Below are 21,833 nucleotides of genomic sequence, written 5' to 3'. Positions count from 1 at the left end.
GACCTGAGTCACTCACCAAATACCAGATACGGACTACATAGCTAGCTGTTCTCCTGTAAAGCAAGAACCAATTCCCACAGGGTGAAGAAGTCAGAGGAGAGCATCCTCCCTCCCTTCACTAATCTCTCAGCACTCCAGTGCAGGACTCACTGAAATGTTCTGAAACAATGGTTCTCCGGTACAGCGAAACCATTTCAAGCCAATTTACTGAATTAAGCTAACGACAGCTGCTCTCAGTGGATCGCTTCTATCTTCCATTGTTCTTCTGCAGCGAGGCAAGGAGGAACGATTTGTTGCAGGAGTGCTAGGGTGAGAAATTGACCTTTAAATTACATTTTTGCGGGATTTATTTATTTATTTATTCAAAGTTTCAAACTGTACACCGGAAGTAGGCCGCGGGGTGTTCTGGGAAGGGTTTTTGGGAGGTTTTTTTTGTGCGTGGGAGGTTTAAAAGCAGGCCACACTATTCAGCAGGCAGCGTTGCAGCGGAGTGAGCAGGGAGCAGAGTGACAGCTAAACGGCTTTGGCTCAACGGGCTTCGGCGTAAACAGGCAGAGGCAGGGTAGGTTCTGTTCTTCGTTCTTCCAGTAATTTAAAGAAAGGGGAGGCCAGTTTGTTGCTGTCGGTGTCGGATATGGGAGTTCATGGAGTCGCCTAGCCTCTTGGAAGTCCATATCTGCACCAGGTGCGTTGAACTGCAGCTCCTGAGAGACGGTGTTAGGGAACTGGAGCTGCGGCTCAATGACCTTAGTCTAGTCAGGGAAGTTAATAGAGAGAAGTTACAGGCAGGTCGTCACACCAGGGCCACGGGAGGAAGACATGTGGGTCACGGTTAGGAAGTGTAAAGGTCACGTACCAGAGAGTACCCGGTGGTTGTCCCCCTTAACAGTAAGGGATGGGTGACAGACAGGAGAGAGGAGGGGAGAGAGCAGTCAGTGATGGGATCCCCTGTGGTTGTCCCCCTCCAGAATAAGTATACCGTTTTAGACCTACAGGGGTAAGCCATGGTGACCAGGTCACTGGCGTGGAATCGGGCTCTGTGGCTCAGAAGGGAAAGAGGGGGACTGAGAGCAATAGTAGTGGGGGATGCAATAGTTAGAGACACAGACAGGCGGTTCTGTGGACGCGAACGAGACTCCAGGATGGTAGTCTGCCTCCCTGGTGCCGGGGTCCTGGATGTCTGAGTGGGTAGGAAGCATCCTGAAAGGAGCGGGTAACCAGACAGACGTCATTGTCCACGTTGGTGCAAATGACATAGGCAGAAAGAACAGGGAGGTCTTGCGAGAGCAATTCAAGGAGTTGGGTAGTCGGCTCAAAAGCAGGGCCTCTGGGGTAGTGATCTCTGGACTACTCCCAGTGCCACGTGCTAGTGAGGCTAGGAACAGGGAGATTGTACAGCTGAACGCGTGGCTAAAGGACTGGTGCAGGAGGGAGGGTTTCAAATTTGTGGATCACTGGGAAGTCTTCAAGAGAGGATGGCACCTGTACAAGAAGGACGGGTTACACCTAAACTGGAGGGGCATGAATATCCTAGCTGGGAGTTTTGCTAGTGTGGTTCGGGTAAACTAATGTGGCAGGGGGTGGGGATCAGAACAATAGGTCAATAAGCACAGAGGCTGGGGATGAGGTTGGGGCCAAGACAAGGCTATCTAAGAGGAAGAGCATTCTGGAGGAGGATGACCTCAGTGGGCCTGGAGGTCTGGAGTGTATCTGTTTCAATGCAAGGAGCATCACGGGCAAGACAGATGAGCTTAGAGCCTTAATGCGGTTGCAGTGACGGAGACTTGGTTAAAAGGACAGAACTGGCAGCTGAATATTCTGGGGTATGAGTGTTTTAGGCGAGACAGAGGAGGGGCTAGGTGAGGTGGGGGAGTAGCAATGCTGGTTAGGGAGCATATTACAGCGGTACAGAGGGTGGACAATTTGGAAGGGTCAGGTAACGAGTCACTGTGGGTGGAGCTCAGAAACAGGAAGGGCGCAGTCACTATGCTGGGGGTATACTACAGGCCTCCCAACAGCCCACGGGAAGTTGAGGAACAGATATGTAAGGAGATTCTGGGCTGGTGCAGAAAAAATAGGGTTGTTGTAGTGGGAGACTTTAATTTCCCTCACATAGACTGGAAATCGCTTAGGGCTGGGGGCCTGGACGGGGAAGAATTTATAAAATGCGCACAGGAAGGCTCTTTGGAACAATATGTTGACAGTCCAACTAGAGAGGGGGCTATACTGGACCTAGTACTGGGGAATGAGCCCGGTCAGGTCATCAAAGTTTCAGTAGGGGAACATGTGGCGAACAGTGACCACAATTCTGTGAACTTTAGGATAGTAATGGAAAAAGATGAGTGTTGTCCTATGGGTAAGGTGCTGAATTGGGGAAGGCTAACTACGGCCGGATTAGGCAGGATTTGGTGGCTGTTGATTGGGAGAGGCTGTTCGAGGGTAAATCCACATCTGGCATGTGGGAGTCTTTTAAGGAGCAGTTGATAGGACTGCAGGACAGGCATGTGCCTGTAAAGAGGAAGGATAGGAAAGGTAGGATTCGAGAACCGTGGATAACCAGGGAAATTGTGGGTCTAATCAAAAAGAAAAAAGTGGCATACATGAGGTCCAGGCAGCTAAAAACAGATGGAGCACTGGAGGAATACAGAGAAAGTAGAAAATAACTCAAACAGGGAGTTAGAAGGGCAAAAAGGGGTCACGAAATGTCCTTGGCAGACAGGATTAAGGAGAATCCGAAGGCATTTTATACATACGTTAGGAACAAGAGGGTTGTTAGGGAAAGAATCGGACCTCTCTGGGACAAAGGAGGGGAATTATGCTTAGAACCAAAGGAAGTAGGAGAGATCCTAAACGAATACTTTGCATCAGTATTCACAAAGGAGAGGGACATGTTGACTGATATTGTCTCGGAGAGATGTGTTGACCCGTTAGAAAAAATCTCAATTACAAGGGAGGAAGTGTTATGTTTTTTAGGAAACATTAAGACAGACAAATCCCCAGGGCCTGATGGCATCTATCCGAGACTCCTCAGGGAGGCGAGAGATGAAATTGCTGTGCCTCTAACAGAAATCTTTGTCTCTTCATTGGACACAGGTGAGGTCCCAGAGGATTGGAGGATAGCAAATGTGGTCATGTTATTTTAGAAGGGTAGCAAGGATAACCTAGGTAATTATAGGCCGGTGAGCTTGACGTCCGTGGTAGGGAAGTTGTTGGAGAAGATTCTTCGAGATAGGATATATGCGCATTTAGAACTGAATAATCTCATTAGCGATAGACAGCATGGTTTTGTACGAGGGAGGTCATGCCTCACAAATTTGGTTGAGTTTTCTGAGGAGGTGACAAAAACGATTGACGAGGGAAGGGGCGTGGATGTCGTCTATATGGATTTTAGTGAGGCGTTTGACAAGATCCCTCATGGCAGGCTGGTGCAAAAGATTAAATATCACGGGATAAAAGGTGAGCTAGTTAGATGGGTGGAGAACTGGCTTAGCCATAGAAGACAGAGGGTAACAGTGGAGGGGTCTTTTTCCGGTTGGAGGTCTGTGACCAGTGGTGTTCCGCAGGGCTCTGTACTGGGACCTCTGCTGTTCGTGATATTATAGAATTTTTTTTTTATTATCGAAGCCCTACAGTGTAGAAGGAGGCCATTAGGCCCATCGAGTCTGCACCGACCACAATCCCACCCAGGCCCTAACCCCACATATTTACCCGCTAATCCCTCTAACCTACGCATCAGGACTCTAAGGGGCAATTTTTAACCTGGCCAATCAACCTAACCCGCACATCTTTGGACTGTGGGAGGAAACCGGAGCACCCGGAGGAAACCCACGCAGACACGAGGAGAATGTGCAAACTCCACACAGACAGTGACCCGAGCCGGGAATCGAACCCGGGACCCTGGAGCTGTGAAGCAGCAGTGCTAACCACTGTGCTACCGTGCCACCATAAATGATTTGGAGGAAGATGTAACTGGTGTGATCAGTAAGTTTGCGGACGACACGAAGATTGCTGGAGTTGCGAATAGTGATGAACATTGTCAGAGAATACAGCAGGATATAGATAGGCTGGAACATTGGGCGGAGAAATGGCAGATGGAATTTAATCCAGATAAATGCGAAGTGATGCATTTCAGTAGATCTAATGTAAGGAGGAGCTATAGAATAAATGGCAGAACCATCAGGAGTATAGACACACATAGGGACCTGGGTGTACAAGTCCACAGATCCTTAAAGGTGGCAGCACAGGTGGAGAGGGTGGTGAAGAAGGCATATGGCATGCTTGCCTTTATTGGACGGGGCATAGAATATAAAAGTTGGCATATGATGTTGCAGCTGTATAGAACGATGGTTAGGCCACATTTGGAATACTGCATCCAGTTCTGGTGGCCACACTACCAGAAGGACGTGGAGGCTTTGGAGAGAGTACAGAAAAGGTTTACCACGATGTTGCCTGGTATGGAGGGTCTTAGCTATGAGGAGAGATTGGGTAAACTGGGGTTGTTCTCCCTGGAAAGACGGAGGATGAGGGGCGACCTAATAGAGGTGTATAAAATTATGAAGGGCATAGATGGGGTGAACGGTGGGAAGCTTTTTCCCAGGTCGGAGGTGACGAACACAAGGGGTCATGGGTTCAAGGTGAGGAGGGCAAGGTTCAACACAGATGTCAGGGGGACGTATTTTACACAGAGGATGGTGGGGGCCTGGAATGCACTGCCAAGCAAGGTGATTGAGGCGGACACGCTAGGATCGTTTAAGACTTATCTAGATAGCCACATGAACAGACTGGGAATAGAAGGATACAAAAGAATGGTCCAGTTGGGCACATGAGCGGCGCAGACTTGGAGGGCGGATGGGCCTGTTCCTGTGCTGTATTGTTCTTTGTTCCTGCTTAGGCTCCTGGATAAATTTAAACCGTACTTGCAGTTATTTGTTAAATACAAACAATAGTCATCTTTTAGGAAGAGATTTAAAATTCCCTTACGTCACCAAACTTGCAGCACTCCGTAGAAGTTGTACTCCAGGAACCTTGGTGAGTTGCTGCATCTTGTAGATGGTACACAGTGCTGCCAGTGTTCACCAGTGGTGGAAGTAATGGTGCTGAGGTGGTGGATGGGGTGCCAATCAAGCTTTGTCCTGGGTGATGTTGGGTTTCTTGTCTGTTTCCTGAAGGGTCAGTATTTTATTGCTGCAGGTGTTGCTTTTGACAAGGCACTGGGAAGGTGGTAGCGAATGAGTGTAATGTATGATTTGTTTCTCTCGCTCCCACAGGATGACAATGCTGTGATTGAGATGTCCCTCAAGTTGTGCAGCATCTACGCGAGCACTGAGCAGTGAGTACATTAGAAGTAGCAGCAAGCCAATCTCCCCATAACCATGGCAATCCTCCTCTCCCTCATCTGCCCACCACCAATTCCTCCTCAGGGTGTAGGATTCATGTACATTGGCTGCACCTGGGGGTCTATAGACCTCCTGAGTGAAGAAATTCATCCTCATCTCAGTCCTAAATGGCCAGACCTTTGTACTAAGACCCCTCAGCCAGGGCAAACATCCTGACTGCATTTAACCTGAAGAATGAGATCATTTCTTATTCTTTGAACCTGAGAATACAGGCCCAGTCCTCTCTATCTCTCCTCATTAGACTATCCTGCTGTCAGGGATTCATCTGGTGAACATTCATTACACTCCCTCTATGGCAAGTATATCCTTCCAACCAAAACAGTGCACAATACTCCAGATGCAGTCTCACCAAGACTCAATATAATTGCAGCAAGACATTTATACTCCTGTAATCAAAACCTCTTGCAATGAAGGCCGTATTCCTACACCTGCATGTTCACCTTCAGTGACTCGTGAACAAGGATATCCAGTCTCTTTGGACATCACTTTCTAACATCTCATCATTTAAGAAATACTCTGCCTTTCTGCTTAATTATAATTTCACACTTGTTCACATTATATTCCATTTGCCATGTTATTGCCTGTTCCCTCTGCCTGTCCAAATCCCCTTGAAGCCTCTTTCCATCCTCCTCATAACCTCCCTTCCCACCTTAAACATGTGTTATCTCCAAGTTTGCAGTTGATACAAAGTTGGGTGGAAGGGTGAGCTGTGAAGAGGATGTAGAGGTGCTTCAGCGTGGTTTGGACAGGCTGAGTGTGTGGGTATCTGCATGGCAGATGCAGCATAATGTGGATAAATGTGAGGTTATCCACTTTGGTAGCAATAATAGGAAGACTGATTATTACTTGAATGGGTGTAAATTGAGAGAGGTGGATACTCAACGAGACCTTGGCGTCCTCGTACATCAGTCGCTGTAAGTAAGTGCGCAGGTACAGCAGGCAGTAAAGAAGGCAAATGGTATGTTGGCCTTCATAGCGAGAGGATTTGAGTATAGGATAGATATGTTTTGCTGCAATTGTATAGGGCGTTGGTGTGACCACACCTGGAGTATTGTGTGCAGTTTTGGTGTCCTTATCTGAAGAAGGATGTCTTGCTATAGAGGGAGCGCAGCGAAGGTTTACCTGGTGATTCCTGGAATGGCAGGTCTGTCATATGAGGAGAGACTAAGTTGGTTAGGATTATATTAATTGGAATGTAGAAGGGTGAGAGGGGATCTCATAGAAACTTATAAAATTCTAACAGGGTTAGACAGGGTAGATTCAGAAAGAATGTTCCCAATGGTGGGGGAGTCCAGAACTAGGGGTCATAGTTTGAGGATAAGGGGTAAACCTTTTAGAACTGAGGTGAGGAGAAATTTCTTCACCCAGAGGGTGGCGAATGTGTGGAATTCACTCCCACAGAATGTAGTTGAGGCCAAAACATTGTCCGATTTCAAGAAGAAATTAGATATAGCTCTTGGGGCTAAAGGGATCGAGGGATATGGGGAGGAAAGAGGGGGGATCAGGATATTGAATTTGATGACCAGCCACGATTAAAATGAATGATGGAGCAGGCTCAAAGGGCTGAATGGCCTCCTCCTGCTTCTAGTTTCTATTTTTCTGTCCACTCCCTCCAACACCGGTACACAGTGGCAGCCATGTGTATTATCTACTCGATGCACTCTCTACGCCTTCATCAACAACACCTTGCAAAACCGCAAACTCTACCACCAAGAAGGACAAGGGAAACAGAACGCCACAATCTGCAGGTCCCCCTCCATCTACCTGCCCTTACCCAATAAAAACAAAATACTGTGAATGCTGGAAATCTGAAATAAAAACAGAAAACTCAGCAAGTCTGGCAGTGTCTGAGGAGGGAGAAAATAGAACATTGAGTGCACTTGACTCCTTGGAAAAGTCTGTCAAACTCAGGTTTGAAATTTGCAATTGACCCTCAGTCTTGACAGATTGAGGAGATTGGGCCTGCATTAGAGTCATGGAGTTTTGCAGCACAGGAAGAAAGAGTTAAAGTTTATTTATTGGTGTCACAAGTAGGCTCACATTAACACTGCAATGAAGTGACTGTGAAATTCCCCCAGTTGCCACACTCCGGCACCTGTTCGGGTACACAGGGAGAATTTAGCATGGCCAATGCACCCTAACCAGCACGTCTTTCGGTCTGTGGGAGGAAACCGGAGCACCCGGAGGAAACTCACGCAGACACGGGAAAAATGTGCAAACTCCACACAGACAGTCACCCAAGCCGGGAATCAAACAGGGTCCCTGGCCCTGTGAGGCAGCAGTGCTAACCGCTGTGCCACACTGTTCTGCCCATGGTCAAAGAGGCCCTTTGATCCTGTTACGACAACCAGGAAGGCCACGGGGATCCAAGGAGACCCAAGCTGTCTTATTGAGCAAGCGGAGGCTCGCCCAATGGGAAGCAGCCAGTGGAGTTTTTTAAGCCTGTAACTTTACATGGACTGGGTTGTAGGTCCCAAAGTGAAGACTACTTGACTGTAAGCTGCGGGAGCGGCCTTTGGTGCACAGTAAAGGGTGTTGGTGACATAAATCTGGCATGTGGCTCAATTACTACATTGGCAATGTAGGCCTACTGCAGGTAAATGTGCGGTGATGAGTGCAATGTATTTGAGAGTGTGTGTCATATACTATTAGAAATAGCTGCATTTTTAATACTCATAGAAATCAGTTTGTGTCCTGTCAGCCAAAGGCTATGGAACAAAAAATGTTTAAAATGCCTTGTGTACGTTGTGGTCCGCAAAAGCTTTGGTGACAATCCAGTGATCCGCATAAAGGAAAAGGTTGGGGAACCTCTGGTCTTGATTTTTGGAGACTAATGACGTCAAGGGATATGAAGATCGTCGGGGGAAAATGGTATTATAGAACAGGCTCAATGGGCTGAATGGCCTATTCCTCCTATGTAACAGATATTTGGGGGAAGAGTTTTCCAGATTTCTGTTCCCCTTTGAATAAATGCTCCCTGACATCACCCTGAAGAGCCTGGCTCTAATTGTAAGGTTCTGGACTCCTCCTGCCACCTCACTCCCCACCACCTCTAGAGGAGATAGTTTCTCTCTGGTTACCCTTAAACATCTTGTATAGAGCACCTCTTTATGTGGCCTGTGTAATCAGTCTATGTGAGTGATGTTGATGTTCCTTTCTGTTTTTACAGGCATGGTTTAGCAGTCGAGGGTTACAAATGGTGCATTGAGACACTGGAGGAGAAGGTTCAGAGTCAGAAAGCTGTTCCTGAGGAATCCCTGTCAGGTAAGACTGTCAATTGATGGGATCAATTCCAGTGCTACACACAGCCTGGGTAAACTCCAGTGTGTCCGGGTCACAGAGAGTGATTCATTATCCGCACCTTCACCACAGGGACTGCAGCGGTTCAAGAAGTTGATTCATCAGCACTTTCTCGAGGGTAAATAGGGATGGGCAATAAATGCTGGCCAAGCCAGCGGCACCTACATTCCATGAATGAAAGATAAAGACTGTGAGGATCTTGCTGGTTTGCTGTCGGCAAATAATGAAAGATGCAAACATCTTCCCCATTTAGTGATGTTTTGAGGTTGTGGAAGGTGATATAGAAATGCAGTGAAATACGTGTTTTTGTTGTTTCCCTGGTTTCTTTCCCAGCCAATGAGAAGGACAATACGCGCCTGTTGTTGGGGATGAGCCTGGACTCGTGTGCTCGCTACATGATGAGCCGGAAGCAGCTGGAGTTGGCAGAAAGTCTATACCAGAAGGCACTGGAAATCTCTCGGCAAGTGCAGGGGGAGACTCACCCACAGGTAACCTGACGGTGGGGATGCTGCAGCACCAATCAGGAAGCAGTCGTCCTGTCAGCACCCACTGCTCCCACTCACATTAGTGTGCTGTGCCCGCTGCCACCCATACTGCACCTGTGCTGTGCCCGCTGCCACCCATACTGCACCTGTGCTGTGCCCGCTGCCACCCATACTGCACCTGTGCTGTGCCCGCTGCCACCCATACTGCACCTGTGCTGTGCCCGCTGCCACCCATACTGCACCTGTGCTGTGCCCGCTGCCACCCATACTGCACCTGTGCTGTGCCCGCTGCCACCCATACTGCACCTGTGCTGTGCCCGCTGCCACCCATACTGCACCTGTGCTGTCTCACTCTCAGCCTCTGCTCCATCTCCTTTCCCCCTCACTCATTTATCCACTGTCTACACCTAGCAGATACTTTCAGGCAGGTTCCGTGATTGTTCTCACATATTCTCCACCTGTAATAAACCTACACCGCCTCCATTTTGGCAATTTTCCTCTTGTTCACTGTTTGGGAGTCTGTTCTTTTGTTTGATCAACAGGATATGGAAAGAGCGGTGTTTACTGCCCATCACTGGCAGTGGGCACTGAACTTCCAGCAATCTGGACCGCAAGAGAGACCTGGGTGTTGGTGGAGGAGAAAAAGAGAAAATGCAGGAAGGTTATCGACAAACGTGACAGGATAGCTTAACAAAAAGCATTTGGGAAGCTGAGCTCTGTAAATCATAGAAGAAATCATAGAATCATAGAAACCCTACAGTGCAGAAAGAGGCCATTCGGCCCATCGAGTCTGCACCAACCAAGATCCCACCCAGGCCCTATCCCCACGTCCCTACATATTTTACCCGCTAATCCCTCTAGCCTACGCATCCTGGGACACTAAGGGGCAATTTAGCATGGCCAATCAACCTAACCCGCACATCTTTGGACTGTGGGAGGAAACCGGAGCACCCGGAGGAAACCCATGCAGACATGGGGAGAATTTGCAAACTCCACACAGACAGTGACCCAAGCCGGGAATCGAACCCATGTCCCTGGAGCTGTGAAGCAGCAGTGCTAACCACTGTGCTACCGTGGGGGAAAGATGCAAAAAGCAGGGTGAACTGTAAACTTTATTACTTCTGAGGCCTACCTGGTGATTTAGAGTGTCCAGTTCTGGGCACCACACTGCAGGAAAGATCTCAGGATCTTTGAGAGGGGGAGATTTATCAGAAAGGTAACAGTGATGAAGGATTTCAGTTGATATGGAGAGACTGGAGAAGCTGGGATTGTTCTCATCGGAGCAGAGAAGGTGAAGGGGAGGTTTAATAAAGATGTCCAGAATCCAGAAGGGTGGCGATACAGTAAATCAAGGGCAACCGTTTGCAGTGGATGCAGGTTCAATAAAGAGGGCACCCAGGTGATTGGCAAAAGAACCAGAGACAACATGAGCTCATGTTTTTTAGCCCAGTGAGTAGTCGTGATCTGGAAGGTGCTGCTTAAAAGGCCCTGAAAACAAATTCAATAGGAACTTTCAAAGGCAATTGGATAAACAGTTGAAGGTGAGAAGACGTTACCAGGATTTGGGGAGAAAGAGCAGGGAAGTGATGATGACGGGATTCGAAAGAACTGGCACAGACTCGATGGACCAAATGCTTTCCTGTCATGCACTATTCTCTGATTCCCTTGAACAAACAAACAAATTTGATTTATTGTCACATGTATTAGTATATGGTGAAAAGAATTGTTTCTTGCACACTATACAGACAAAGCATACTGTTCATAGAGAAGGAAAGGAGAGAGTGCAGAATGCAGTGTTATAGTCATAGCTAGGGTGTAGAGAAAGATCAGCTTAATGCTAGGTAGGTCCATTCAGAAGTCTGACAGCAGCAGGGAAGAAGCTGTTGAGTCGGTTGGTACGTGTCCTCAGACTTTTGTATCTTTTTCCCAACGGAAGAAGGTGGAAGAGAGAATGTCTGGGGTGCGTGGGGTCCTTAATTATACTGGCTGCTTTGCCGAGGCAGCGGGAAGTGTAGACAGAGTCAGTGGATGGGAGGCAGGTTTGCGTGATGGATTGGGCTTCATTCATGACCCTTTGTAGTTCCTTGCGGTCTTGGGCAGAGCAGGAGCCATACCAAGCTGTGATACAACCAGAAAGAATGCTTTCTATGGTGCATCTTGAACCTTGGTGTAGCAGCTCCATGTAATGTTGTATCCCTCGTGCCCCCTCAATGCCCCCCCCCCCCCCCAACCTTGGGGGGCCTCTCCCCTAAAATGTTTATTTTGTCGTGTTAAGGCACGTAATGCTTCAAACCAATAGGAGTTTGTGTCTCTGAGCTGGATGCAGAATAAACTTGCTGAAGGTAAAAGACAAGCCGCTGTATTACTCCCCCAAGATCTACTGACACTTTTTATTAACATTCCTTTCCATCTCTGTCCACCCTGGTCCCATTGCCCCCTTTCAGACAGTGGTGCTGATGAACGATTTAGCCACCATTCTGGACATGAAAGGCCAACATGAACAGGCCTATGAATACGTCAGAAGGGCCTCAGACTTGGCGAGAGAGACCAGCCACCCAGACGAATGCGTGATTCTTCATAACTTGGCCAGAGTTCTCATGCACAGAGGTAATGGCATTGCTAGGTACCGAGAACAGGAAGGGGGTCACATCCCATTAAGGGGGGGGGGGGTTGGTGTCACATGCTGTCTGTGTGGTCGGTACAGTCTTTGTATTTATTCAGATTTTGTTTATTTTCTTATTGCCTCTCCCTGTTTACCTCGTCTGATGTCGTGTTCCGCCAGGGTCACTCAGCTCATTGCAGCCTTTGGTCCAAACATGGACTGAAGAGCTGGATGCCACAGGGGAGTGACTGCCCTTGACATCAAAGCAGCGTTTGACTGAGTGTGGCATCAAGGAGACCTGCAAAACTGGAGTCAATGGGAATCAGGGGAAAACCCTCCACAGGTTAGAGTCATACATGGCACAAAGGAAGGTGATTGGAGGTCAATTACCTCAATTCCAGGACACCGCAAGAGTTCCTCAGGGTGTCTTAGGCCCCAACCACCTTCAGCTACTTCATCAATGGCCTTCCTTCCACCAACTGGTCAGAAATGGGGATGTCCTCTGATGATTTATTCAACACCATTCATGACTCAAAGCACTACCAAGTACTTGAGAGACTGGCATCCTTGAAGGTGGATAAATCACCAGGATGGATTGTATCCCAGGCTGTTGAAGGAAGCCAGGGAAGAAATAGAATCAGAGGTTTACAGCATGGAAACAGGCCCTTCGGCCCAACTTGTCCATGCTGTTTTTTTTTTTTACAATTAAGCTAGTCCCAATTGCCCACGTTTGGCCCATATCCCTCTATACCCATCTTACCCATGTAACTGTCTAAATGCTTTTCAAAAGACAAAATTGTACCCGCCTCTACTACTACCTCTGGCAGCTTGTTCCAGACACTCACCACCCTATGTGTGAAAAAAAATACCCCTCGGGACCATTTTGTGTCTCTCCCCTCTCACCTTAAACCAATGCCCTCTAGTTTTATTCTCCCTGACCTTTGGGAAAGGATATTGACTATCTAGCTGATCTATGTCCCCCATTTATTTTATAGACCTCTATAAGTTCACCCCTAAGCCTTCTACGCTCCAGGGAAAAAAGTCCCAGTCTATCCAGCCTCCTCAGAACTCAAACCACCAAGTCCCGGTAGCATCCTAGTAAATCTCCTCTGCACTCTCTCTAGTTTAATAATATCCTTTCTATAATAGGGTGACCAGAATTGCACACAGTATTCCAAGTGTGGCCTTACCAATGTCTTGTACAACTTCAACAAGAAGTCCCAACTCCTGTATTCAATGTTCTGACCAATGAAACCAAGCATACTGAATGCCGCCTTCACCACTCTGTCCACCTGTGACTCCACTTTCAAGGAGCTATAAATCTGTACCCCTAGATCTCTTTGTTCTGTAACTCTATAGTGGGTGTTCTGATGGATCACTTTCCAATCCTCACTAGATATAGGTGAGTTTCCGGAGGATTGGAGGTTTGAGACTATTGCATCATTTTTTAAAAAGGATATGAGGGACAGGCCGGAAAACTATAGGCTGTTCAGTCCAACTTATTGAAAATTATTGGAAACCATGTAGGCGGCATGGTGACACAGTGGTTAGTACTGACACCTCACAGCGCCAGGGACCTGTGTTCAATTCCGGCCTCCGGTCATTGTGGAGTTTGCACATTTCCCCGTGTCTGCATGGGTTTCCTCCGGGTGCTCCGGTTTCCTCCCATAGTCCAAAGATGTGCGGGTTAGGTTGAGTGGCCATGCTAAATTGACCATAGTGTCAGGGGGATTTGCAGGATAAATATGTGGGGTTACAAGAATAGGGCCTGGGTGGGATTGTTGTCGATGCAGACTCGATGGAAATGAGTCTGCTATAAGACTTTGGCTCACAGGGCTTGGGCGAGTAGGGGTGAGTTGAATTCATTTCTGCACTTTCTACCTGGTACTGGCAAGGTATCTCGAGGGGATGGGTGTGCAGGCAGTGCTATGTTCCTCTTGCACTATGTTTGAGGTGAGGGACGATGACAGTGTCCCTGCTGATTACATCTGTGGGAAGTGCACCCATCTGCAGCTCCTCCAAAACCGTGTTAGGGAACTGGAGCTGGAGTTGGATGAACTTAGGATTATCAGGGACGCAGAGATGGCCATAGACACAAGCTTTAGGAATACAGTTACTCCGAGGATTGAAAACAGATGGGTGACGGTGAGAGGGGCTGGGAGGAAGCAGTCCGTGCAGGGATCCCCGGTGGTCGTTCCCCTTAGCAACAAGTATTCCGCTTTGGATACGGTTGAGGGGGATGACATACCAGTGGGGAGCCGCACTGAGAGGATCTCCAGCACTGTGTCCGTCTCTGTGGCTCGGGAGGGAAAGGGGGAGAGCGGGAGGGCGATAGTTATTGGGGACTCGTTAGTTAGAGGGATAGATAGGAGGTTCTGTGGCAGCAAAAGAGACTCACGGATGGTATGTTGCCTACCGGATGCCAAGGTCCGTGATGTCTCAGACCGTGTTTTCCAGATTCTGAAGGGGGAGGGGAAACAGTCACAAGTCGTGGTACACATTGGTACCAATGACATAGGTAAGAGAAGGGACGGGGATTTAAAGCAGGAATTTCTGGAGCTGGGCTGGAAGCTGAGAGCCAAGACGAAACATGTGGTCATCTCTGGTACGTTGCCGGTACCACGTGATAGCGAGTTGAGGAACAGGGAGAGAGTGCAGTTAAATATGTGGTTGCAGGGATGGTGTAGGAGGGAGGGTTTCAGATACGTGGATAATTGGAACACGTTCTGGGGAAGGTGGGACCTGTACAAACAGGACGGGGTGCACCTGAACCAGAGGGGCACCAATATCCTCGGAGGGAAATTTGTTACGGCTCTTCAGGGGGGTTTAAACTAATTTGTCAGGGGAGTGGGAAAGGGAGTTGTAGTCCAGAAGTCAGTGAGGGTGGTGAGGTATTGGGGAAGGTATCAGGGTCAAGGGTGGATACTGGTAGACAGGAAGGTGGGTTGAAGTGTGTCTACTTCAATGCAAGGAGCATCCGGAACAAGGTAGATGAACTTGGGGCGTGGATTGGTACTTGGGACTACGATGTTGTGGCCATTACGGAGACGTGGGTAGAACAAGGACAGGAATGGTTGTTGGACGTTCCGGGGTATAGATGTTTCACTAAGTGTAGGGAAGCTGGTAAAAGAGGTGGAGGAGTGGCATTGTTAATCAAGGATAGTTTAACGGCTGCGGAAAGGCACTTCGTGGGGGATCTGCACACTGAGGTAATATGGGCTGAAGTTAGAAATAGGAAAGGAGCGGTCACGTTGCTAGGAGTTTACTATAGGCCCCCAAATAGTAATAGAGATGTGGAGGAAGAAATTGCTAAGCAGATTATGGATATGTGTGGGGGTCACAGGATAGTTGTCATGGGGGACTTTAACTTTCAAAATATTGATTGGAACCTTTGTAGGTCAAATAGTTTGGATGGGGCAGTTTTTGTGCAGTGTGTGCGGGAGGGTTTCCTGACACAATATGTGGATGGGCCGACTAGAGGTGAGGCCACATTGGATTTGGTACTGGGAAATGAACCGGGCCAAGTGTTAGATTTGGTTGTGGGAGAGCAATTTGGAGATAGTGACCACAATTCGGTGTCTTTTGTTATTGCAATGGAGAGGGATAGGGCCGTACGGCAGGGCAAGGTTTACAATTGGGGGAGGGGTAATTATGATGCGATTAGGCAAGAATTAGGGGGCATAAGTTGGGAACAGAAACTGTCAGAGAAAGGAACTAATGAAAAGTGGAATTTTTTCAAGGAACAAATACTGGATGTCCTTGATAGGTATGTTCCTGTCAGGCAGGGAGGAAATGGCCGAGTGAGGGAACCATGGTTCACAAAAGAGGTGGAATGTCTTGTGAAAAGGAAGAGGGAAGCTTATGTAGGGATGAGGAAACAAGGTTCAGATGGCTCGATTGAGGGTTACAAGTTAGCAAGGAATGAGCTGAAAAAGGGGCTTAGGAGAGCTAGGAGGGGACATGAGAAGTCCTTGGCGGGTTGGATCAAGGAAAACCCCAAGGCTTTTTACTCTTATGTGAGGAATAAAAGAATGACCAGGGTGAGGTTAGGGCCGGTCAAGGACAGGAGTGGGAACTTGTGTATGGAGTCAGTAGAGATAGGCGAGGTGATGAATGAATACTTTTCTTCAGTGTTCACCAAGGAGAGGGGCCATGTTTTTGAGGAAGAGAAGGTGTTACAGGCTAATAGGCTGGAGGAAATAGATGTTCGGAGGGAGGATGTCTTGGCAGTTTTGAATAAACTGAAGGTCGATAAGTCCCCTGGGCCTGATGACATGTATCCTAGGATTCTTTGGGAGGCAAGGGATGAGATTGCAGAGCCTTTGGCGTTGATCTTTGGGTCCTCGCTGTCCACGGGGATGGTGCCAGAGGACTGGAGAATGGCGAATGTTGTTCCTCTGTTTAAGAAAGGGAATAGAAATGACCCTGGTAATTATAGACCGGTTAGTCTTACTTCGGTGGTTGGTAAATTGATGGAAAGGGTCCTTAGGGATGGGATTTACGACCATTTAGAAAGATGCGGATTAATCCGAGATAGTCAGCACGGATTCGTGAAGGGCAAGTCGTGCCTCACAAATTTGATAGAATTTTTTGAGGAGGTAACTAAGTGTGTTGATGAAGGTAGGGCAGTTGATGTCATATACATGGATTTTAGTAAGGCGTTTGATAAGGTCCCCCATGGTCGGCTTATGATGAAAGTGAGGAGGTGTGGGATAGAGGGAAAGTTGGCCGATTGGATAGGCAACTGGCTGTCTGACCGAAGACAGAGGGTGGTGGTCGATGGAAAATTTTCGGATTGGAGGCAGGTTGCTAGCGGTGTGCCGCAGGGATCAGTGCTTGGTCCTCTGCTCTTTGTGATTTTTATTAATGACTTAGAGGAGGGGGCTGAAGGGTGGATCAGTAAATTTGCTGATGACACCAAGATTGGTGGAGTAGTGGATGAGGTGGAGGGCTGTTGTAGGCTGCAAAGAGACATAGATAGGATGCAAAGCTGGGCTGAAAAATGGCAAATGGAGTTTAACCCTGATAAATGTGAGGTGATTTATTTTGGTAGGACTAATTTAAATGTGGATTACAGGGTCAAAGGTAGGGTTCTGAAGACTGTGGAGGAACAGAGAGATCTTGGGGTCCACCAAGATTGGTGAAGCATTGAACCAATATTTCTCTTCGGTGTTCACGCAAGGGGACATGAATATAGCTGAGGAGGACACTGGGTTGCAAGGGAGTAGAATAGACAGTATTACAGTTGATAAGGAGGATGTGCAGGATATTCTGGAGGGTCTGAAAATAGATAAATCCCCTGGTCCGGATGGGATTTATCCAAGGATTCTCTGGGAGGCAAGAGAAGTGATTGCAGAGCCTCTGGCTCTGATCTTCAGGTCGTCGTTGGCCTCTGGTATAGTACCAGAAGATTGGAGGTTAGCGAATGTTGTCCCATTGTTTAAGAAGGGGAACAGAGACTTCCCCGGGAATTATAGACCGGTGAGTCTCACTTCTGTTGTCGGCAAGATGTTGGAAAAAATTATAAGGGATAGGATTTATAGTTATTTGGAGAGTAATGAATTGATAGGTGATAGTCAGCATGGTTTTGTGGCAGGTAGGTCGTGCCTTACTAACCTTATTGAGTTTTTTGAGAAAGTGACCAAGGAGGTGGATGGGGGCAAGGCAGTGGACGTGGTATATATGGATTTTAGTAAGGCGTTTGATAAGGTTCACCATGGTAGGCTTCTGCAGAAAATGCAGATGTATGGGATTGGGGGTGATCTAGGAAATTGGATCAGGAATTGGCTAGCGGATAGGAAACAGAGGGTGGTGGTTGATAGTAAATATTCATCATGGAGTGCGGTTACAAGTGGTGTACCTCAGGGATCTGTTTTGGGGCCACTGCTGTTTGTAATATTTATTAATGATCTGGATGAGGGTATAGTTGGGTGGATTAGCAAATTTGCTGATGACACCAAAGTCGGTGGTGTGGTAGACAGTGAGGAAGGGTGTTGTAGTTTGCAGGAAGACTTAGACAGGTTGCAAAGTTGGGCCGAGAGGTGGCGGATGGAGTTTAATGCGGAGAAGTGTGAGGTAATTCACTTTGGTAGGAATAACAGATGTGTTGAGTATAGGGCTAACGGGAGGACTTTGAATAGTGTGGAGGAGCAGAGGGATCTAGGTGTATGTGTGCATAGATCCCTGAAAGTTGGGAATCAAGTAGATAAGGTTGTTAAGAAGGCATATGGTGTCTTGGCGTTTATTGGTAGGGGGATTGAATTTAGGAGTCGTAGCGTTATGTTGCAACTGTACACAACTCTGGTGCGGCCGCACTTGGAGTACTGTGTGCAGTTCTGGTCCCCACATTACAGGAAGGATGTGGAGGCTTTGGAGAGGGTGCAGAGGAGGTTTACCAGGATGTTGCCTGGTATGGAGGGGAGATCCTATGAGGAGAGGCTGAGGGATTTGGGATTGTTTTCGCTGGAAAGGCGGCGGCTAAGAGGGGATCTTATTGAAACATATAAGATGATTAGAGGTTTAGATAGGGTGGATAGTGATAGCCTTTTTCCTCTGATGGAGAAATCCAGCACGAGGGGGCATGGCTTTAAATTGAGGGGGGGTAGTTATAGAACCGATGTCAGGGGTAGGTTCTTTACCCAGAGGGTGGTGAGGGATTGGAATGCCCTGCCAGCATCAGTAGTAAATGTGCCTAGTTTGGGGGCGTTTAAGAGATCCGTAGATAGGTTCATGGACGAAAAGAAATTGGTTTAGGTTGGAGGGTCACAGTTTTTTTTTTTAACTGGTCGGTGCAACATCGTGGGCCGAAGGGCCTGTTCTGCGCTGTAATGTTCTATGTTCTATGTTCTATATCCACAGATCTCTAAAGGTTGCCACTCAAGTGGATAGAGCTGTGAAGAAGGCCTATAGTGTGTTAGCTTTTATTAACAGGGGGTTGGAGTTTAAGAGCCGTGGGGTTATGCTGCAACTATACAGGACCTTGGTGAGACCACATTTGGAATATTGTGTGCAGTTCTGGTCACCTCACTATAGGAAGGATGTGGAAGCGCTGGAAGGAGTGCAGAGGAGATTTACCAGGATGCTGCCTGGTTTGGAGGGTAGGTCATATGAGGAAAGGTTGAGGGAGCTGGGGCTGTTCTCTCTGGAGCGGAGGAGGCTGAGGGGAGACTTAATAGAGGTGTATAAAATGATGAAGGGGATAGATCGAGTGAACGTTCAAAGACTATTTCCTCGGGTGGATGGAGCTATTACAAGGGGGCATAACTATAGGGTTCGTGGTGGGAGATACAGGACGGATATCAGAGGTAGGTTCTTTACGCAGAGAGTGGTTGGGGTGTGGAATGGACTGCCTGCAGTGATAGTGGAGTCAGACACTTTAGAAACATTTAAGCGGTTATTGGATAGGCACATGGAGCACACCAGGATGATAGGGAGTGGGATAGCTTGATCTTGGTTTCAGATAAAGCTCGGCACAACATCGTGGGCCGAAGGGCCTGTTCTGTGCTGTACTGTTCTATGTTCTATGATGGGCCAAATGGCCTCCTCCTGCAGTGTAGAGATTCTATAATCGATGAGAGACAGGATAAACTTTCATTTAGGCACAGATTGATCAGGGGTTGTCAGCATGGTATTGTTAGGAGAGGATAGTGTCCTTATTAACTTTTATTAGAGTTTCTTGAGATAACAAGGAGTTTTGAAGATGCTAGTGCAGTGGCTGTTGGTGACATGGGTTTCAGGAAGGCATTTGATGGGTGGTCAGAAAAGTGAGATCTCGGATACAGGGGAAGTGACAGGTTGGATCTAAAACTGGCTCAGTGACAGGAAACAAAGGGTAATGGTTGATGGATATTTTTGCGAATGGAAAACAATTTCCAGTGGATTTCACAGGGCTCAGTGTTGGGGTCCTTGCTGTGTGTTATATATATTAATGATTTAGACTTAAACGTGAATGGCATGATTGGGAAATTTGCAGATGCATGGAAATTGGCCGTGTAGTTGATAGAGAAGAGGATAGCTGTCAACTCCAGAATGATATCAATGGTTTGGTGAGTGGGCAGAGAAGTAGCAAATGGAATTCAATCTGGAAAAGTGTGCCGTAATACATTTGGGGAGCACAAACAGAGCAAAGGAACACAAAATGGAAAGGGGTTGAGAGAGTTTGAGGAACTGGCAGACCGTGAAGTGCATGTCCACAGGTCTTTGAATGTGGCAGGAGAGGTGGACAACATGGTTAAGAAAGTATATGAAATATTTTCCTTTATTGGGCAAGGTATTGAATACAAAAGTAGGGAAGTAATGGTGGAACTGTATAAAACGCTGGTTAGGCCACAGCTGGAATTTTGTGTACAGCTCTGGTTACCACTTTACAGGAAGGACGTAATTTACCTGGAGAACGTTGCCAGGACTTGAAAATTGCCGCTATGAGCCATAGAATCCCTACAGTGCGGAAGGAGGCCATTCAGCCCATTAAGTCTGCACCGACTCTCCAATGAGCATCTTAGCCACACCCCTCCCTCTTCAAACCACCACCACCTCCCCCCCCCCCCCCCCCCCCCCGCCCCCTCCAACATTCTCTGTTTTAGGCTGGGGAAAGTGGGTTTTATTCCTTCATCCACCACTGATTTCTTTCTGCTCGGCCGACAGGGAACTACAGCGAAGCGAAGCTGGTCTATGAGGAGGCTCTGAAACAAGCAGAGTCAAAGGCTGACAAGCCAGTGATTGAACGTATCCGTGAGGGAATGGAGGAGTTGGAGGCAAAGACTCTGAAACCCCAAGTGCTTGGGGGAAACGAGTCATTAAATGGAACAAGTTCATACTGATCAATTCCACCAACATAACTCCGTGTGGTTTGAGGGTTATTAAAGTCTCCAAGGGTAACACTCTTGAGTCAGAGGGTCATGGCTTCAAGCCCCGCTCCAAAGATTTGAATTCGGTACTCAGAATGTGAAACTGAGGGAGCACTGCACTGTCAGAGGGTCGGTACTGGGGGAGCGCCGCGCTGTCGGTACTGGGGGAGCGCCGCGCTGTCGGTACTGGGGGAGCGCCGCGCTGTCGGTACTGGGGGAGCGCCGCGCTGTCGGTACTGGGGGAGCGCCGCGCTGTCGGTACTGGGGGAGCGCCGCGCTGTCGGTACTGGGGGAGCGTCGCGCTGTCGGTACTGGGGGAGCGCCATGCTGTCACAGGTGCCATGTTTTAGGTGAGACTTTAAAATGAAGCCCAGTTGTCCTGTCAATGCCCGGCTCTTTATTTCAAAGAGCAGGAGTTTATCATTAGTTTTAAAGCATGGCGGAATGTTCTGGGTCTTGAATGGTGTGATATCAGAACAGAAATATGTATTCTTTATAATAAAATAATCAAAAAGCAAATGTGCTTCCTGAGTTGCTGCCTTGTGAAGCAAGAGTATGATGTGGAGATGCTGGCGTTGGACTGGGGTGGGCACAGTAGGAAGTCTCAACACCAGGTAAAAGGCCAACGTTTGAAATCACAAGCTTTTGGAGCTTTGCTCCTTCATAAGAACATTAAGAACTAGGACCAGGAGTTGGCCATCTGGCCCCTCGAGCCTGCTCCGCCATTCAGTAAGATCATGGCTGATCTTTCCATGGACTCATCAGGTGAATGGAAGGAGGTAGGTTCACAAACACAGCATATATAGGCAAAGACACAATTGCAACATAATTACAGATTGGAATGTGAAGAATGATTGGAATGCGAGTCTTTATAGATACAAAATGTGTGGGAAGAGAGGGATAACAGGTTACAGAGATGTGAATTAGCTCAAGCCAGGACAGTTAATCAGAATTTGCAAACCCATGCAAAACAGTGGGGGTTACAGATAGTGTGACATGAACCCAAGATCCCGGTTGAAGTCATCCTCAAGCATGCGAAACTTGGCTATCAGTTTCTGCTCGGCGATTCTGCATTGTCGTATGTCCTGAAGGCCACCTTGGAGAACACTTACCCGAAGATCGGAGGCTGAATGCCCATGACTGCTGAAGTGTTCCATGACTGAAAGGGAACACTCCTGCCCGGCGATTGTTGCGTTGTGTCCGC

General features: G+C 47.8%; 1 protein-coding gene across 2 annotated transcripts in view; it reads left to right on the top strand.

Moving 5' to 3' along the window:
• ttc19 (tetratricopeptide repeat domain 19) overlaps positions 1 to 21,152 on the top strand; it is a 31,747-nt gene extending 10,595 nt beyond the window's left edge. The window contains exons 6-11 of one of the 2 annotated variants that reach the window (XR_013496217.1): positions 5,268 to 5,329; positions 8,566 to 8,660; positions 9,030 to 9,184; positions 11,626 to 11,788; positions 11,964 to 12,126; positions 20,427 to 20,550. Coding sequence is in view for 1 of the 2 variants with exons in the window: in XM_078204177.1 (XP_078060303.1) it covers positions 5,268 to 5,329; positions 8,566 to 8,660; positions 9,030 to 9,184; positions 11,626 to 11,788; positions 20,427 to 20,602 (651 nt within the window). In the remaining variant the exon portion in view is untranslated. Of the gene's footprint in view, positions 1 to 5,267; positions 5,330 to 8,565; positions 8,661 to 9,029; positions 9,185 to 11,625; positions 11,789 to 11,963; positions 12,127 to 20,426 lie in introns of both variants that reach the window. The other variant, XM_078204177.1, reaches the window with a different exon arrangement.
• The last annotated feature ends 681 nt before the right edge of the window (positions 21,153 to 21,833 follow it).

Source organism: Mustelus asterias, unplaced genomic scaffold (assembly GCF_964213995.1).
Source record: "Mustelus asterias unplaced genomic scaffold, sMusAst1.hap1.1 HAP1_SCAFFOLD_282, whole genome shotgun sequence".
Classification (NCBI taxonomy): Eukaryota; Metazoa; Chordata; class Chondrichthyes; order Carcharhiniformes; family Triakidae; genus Mustelus; species Mustelus asterias.
This window is presented reverse-complemented; position numbering and strand designations above follow the sequence as displayed.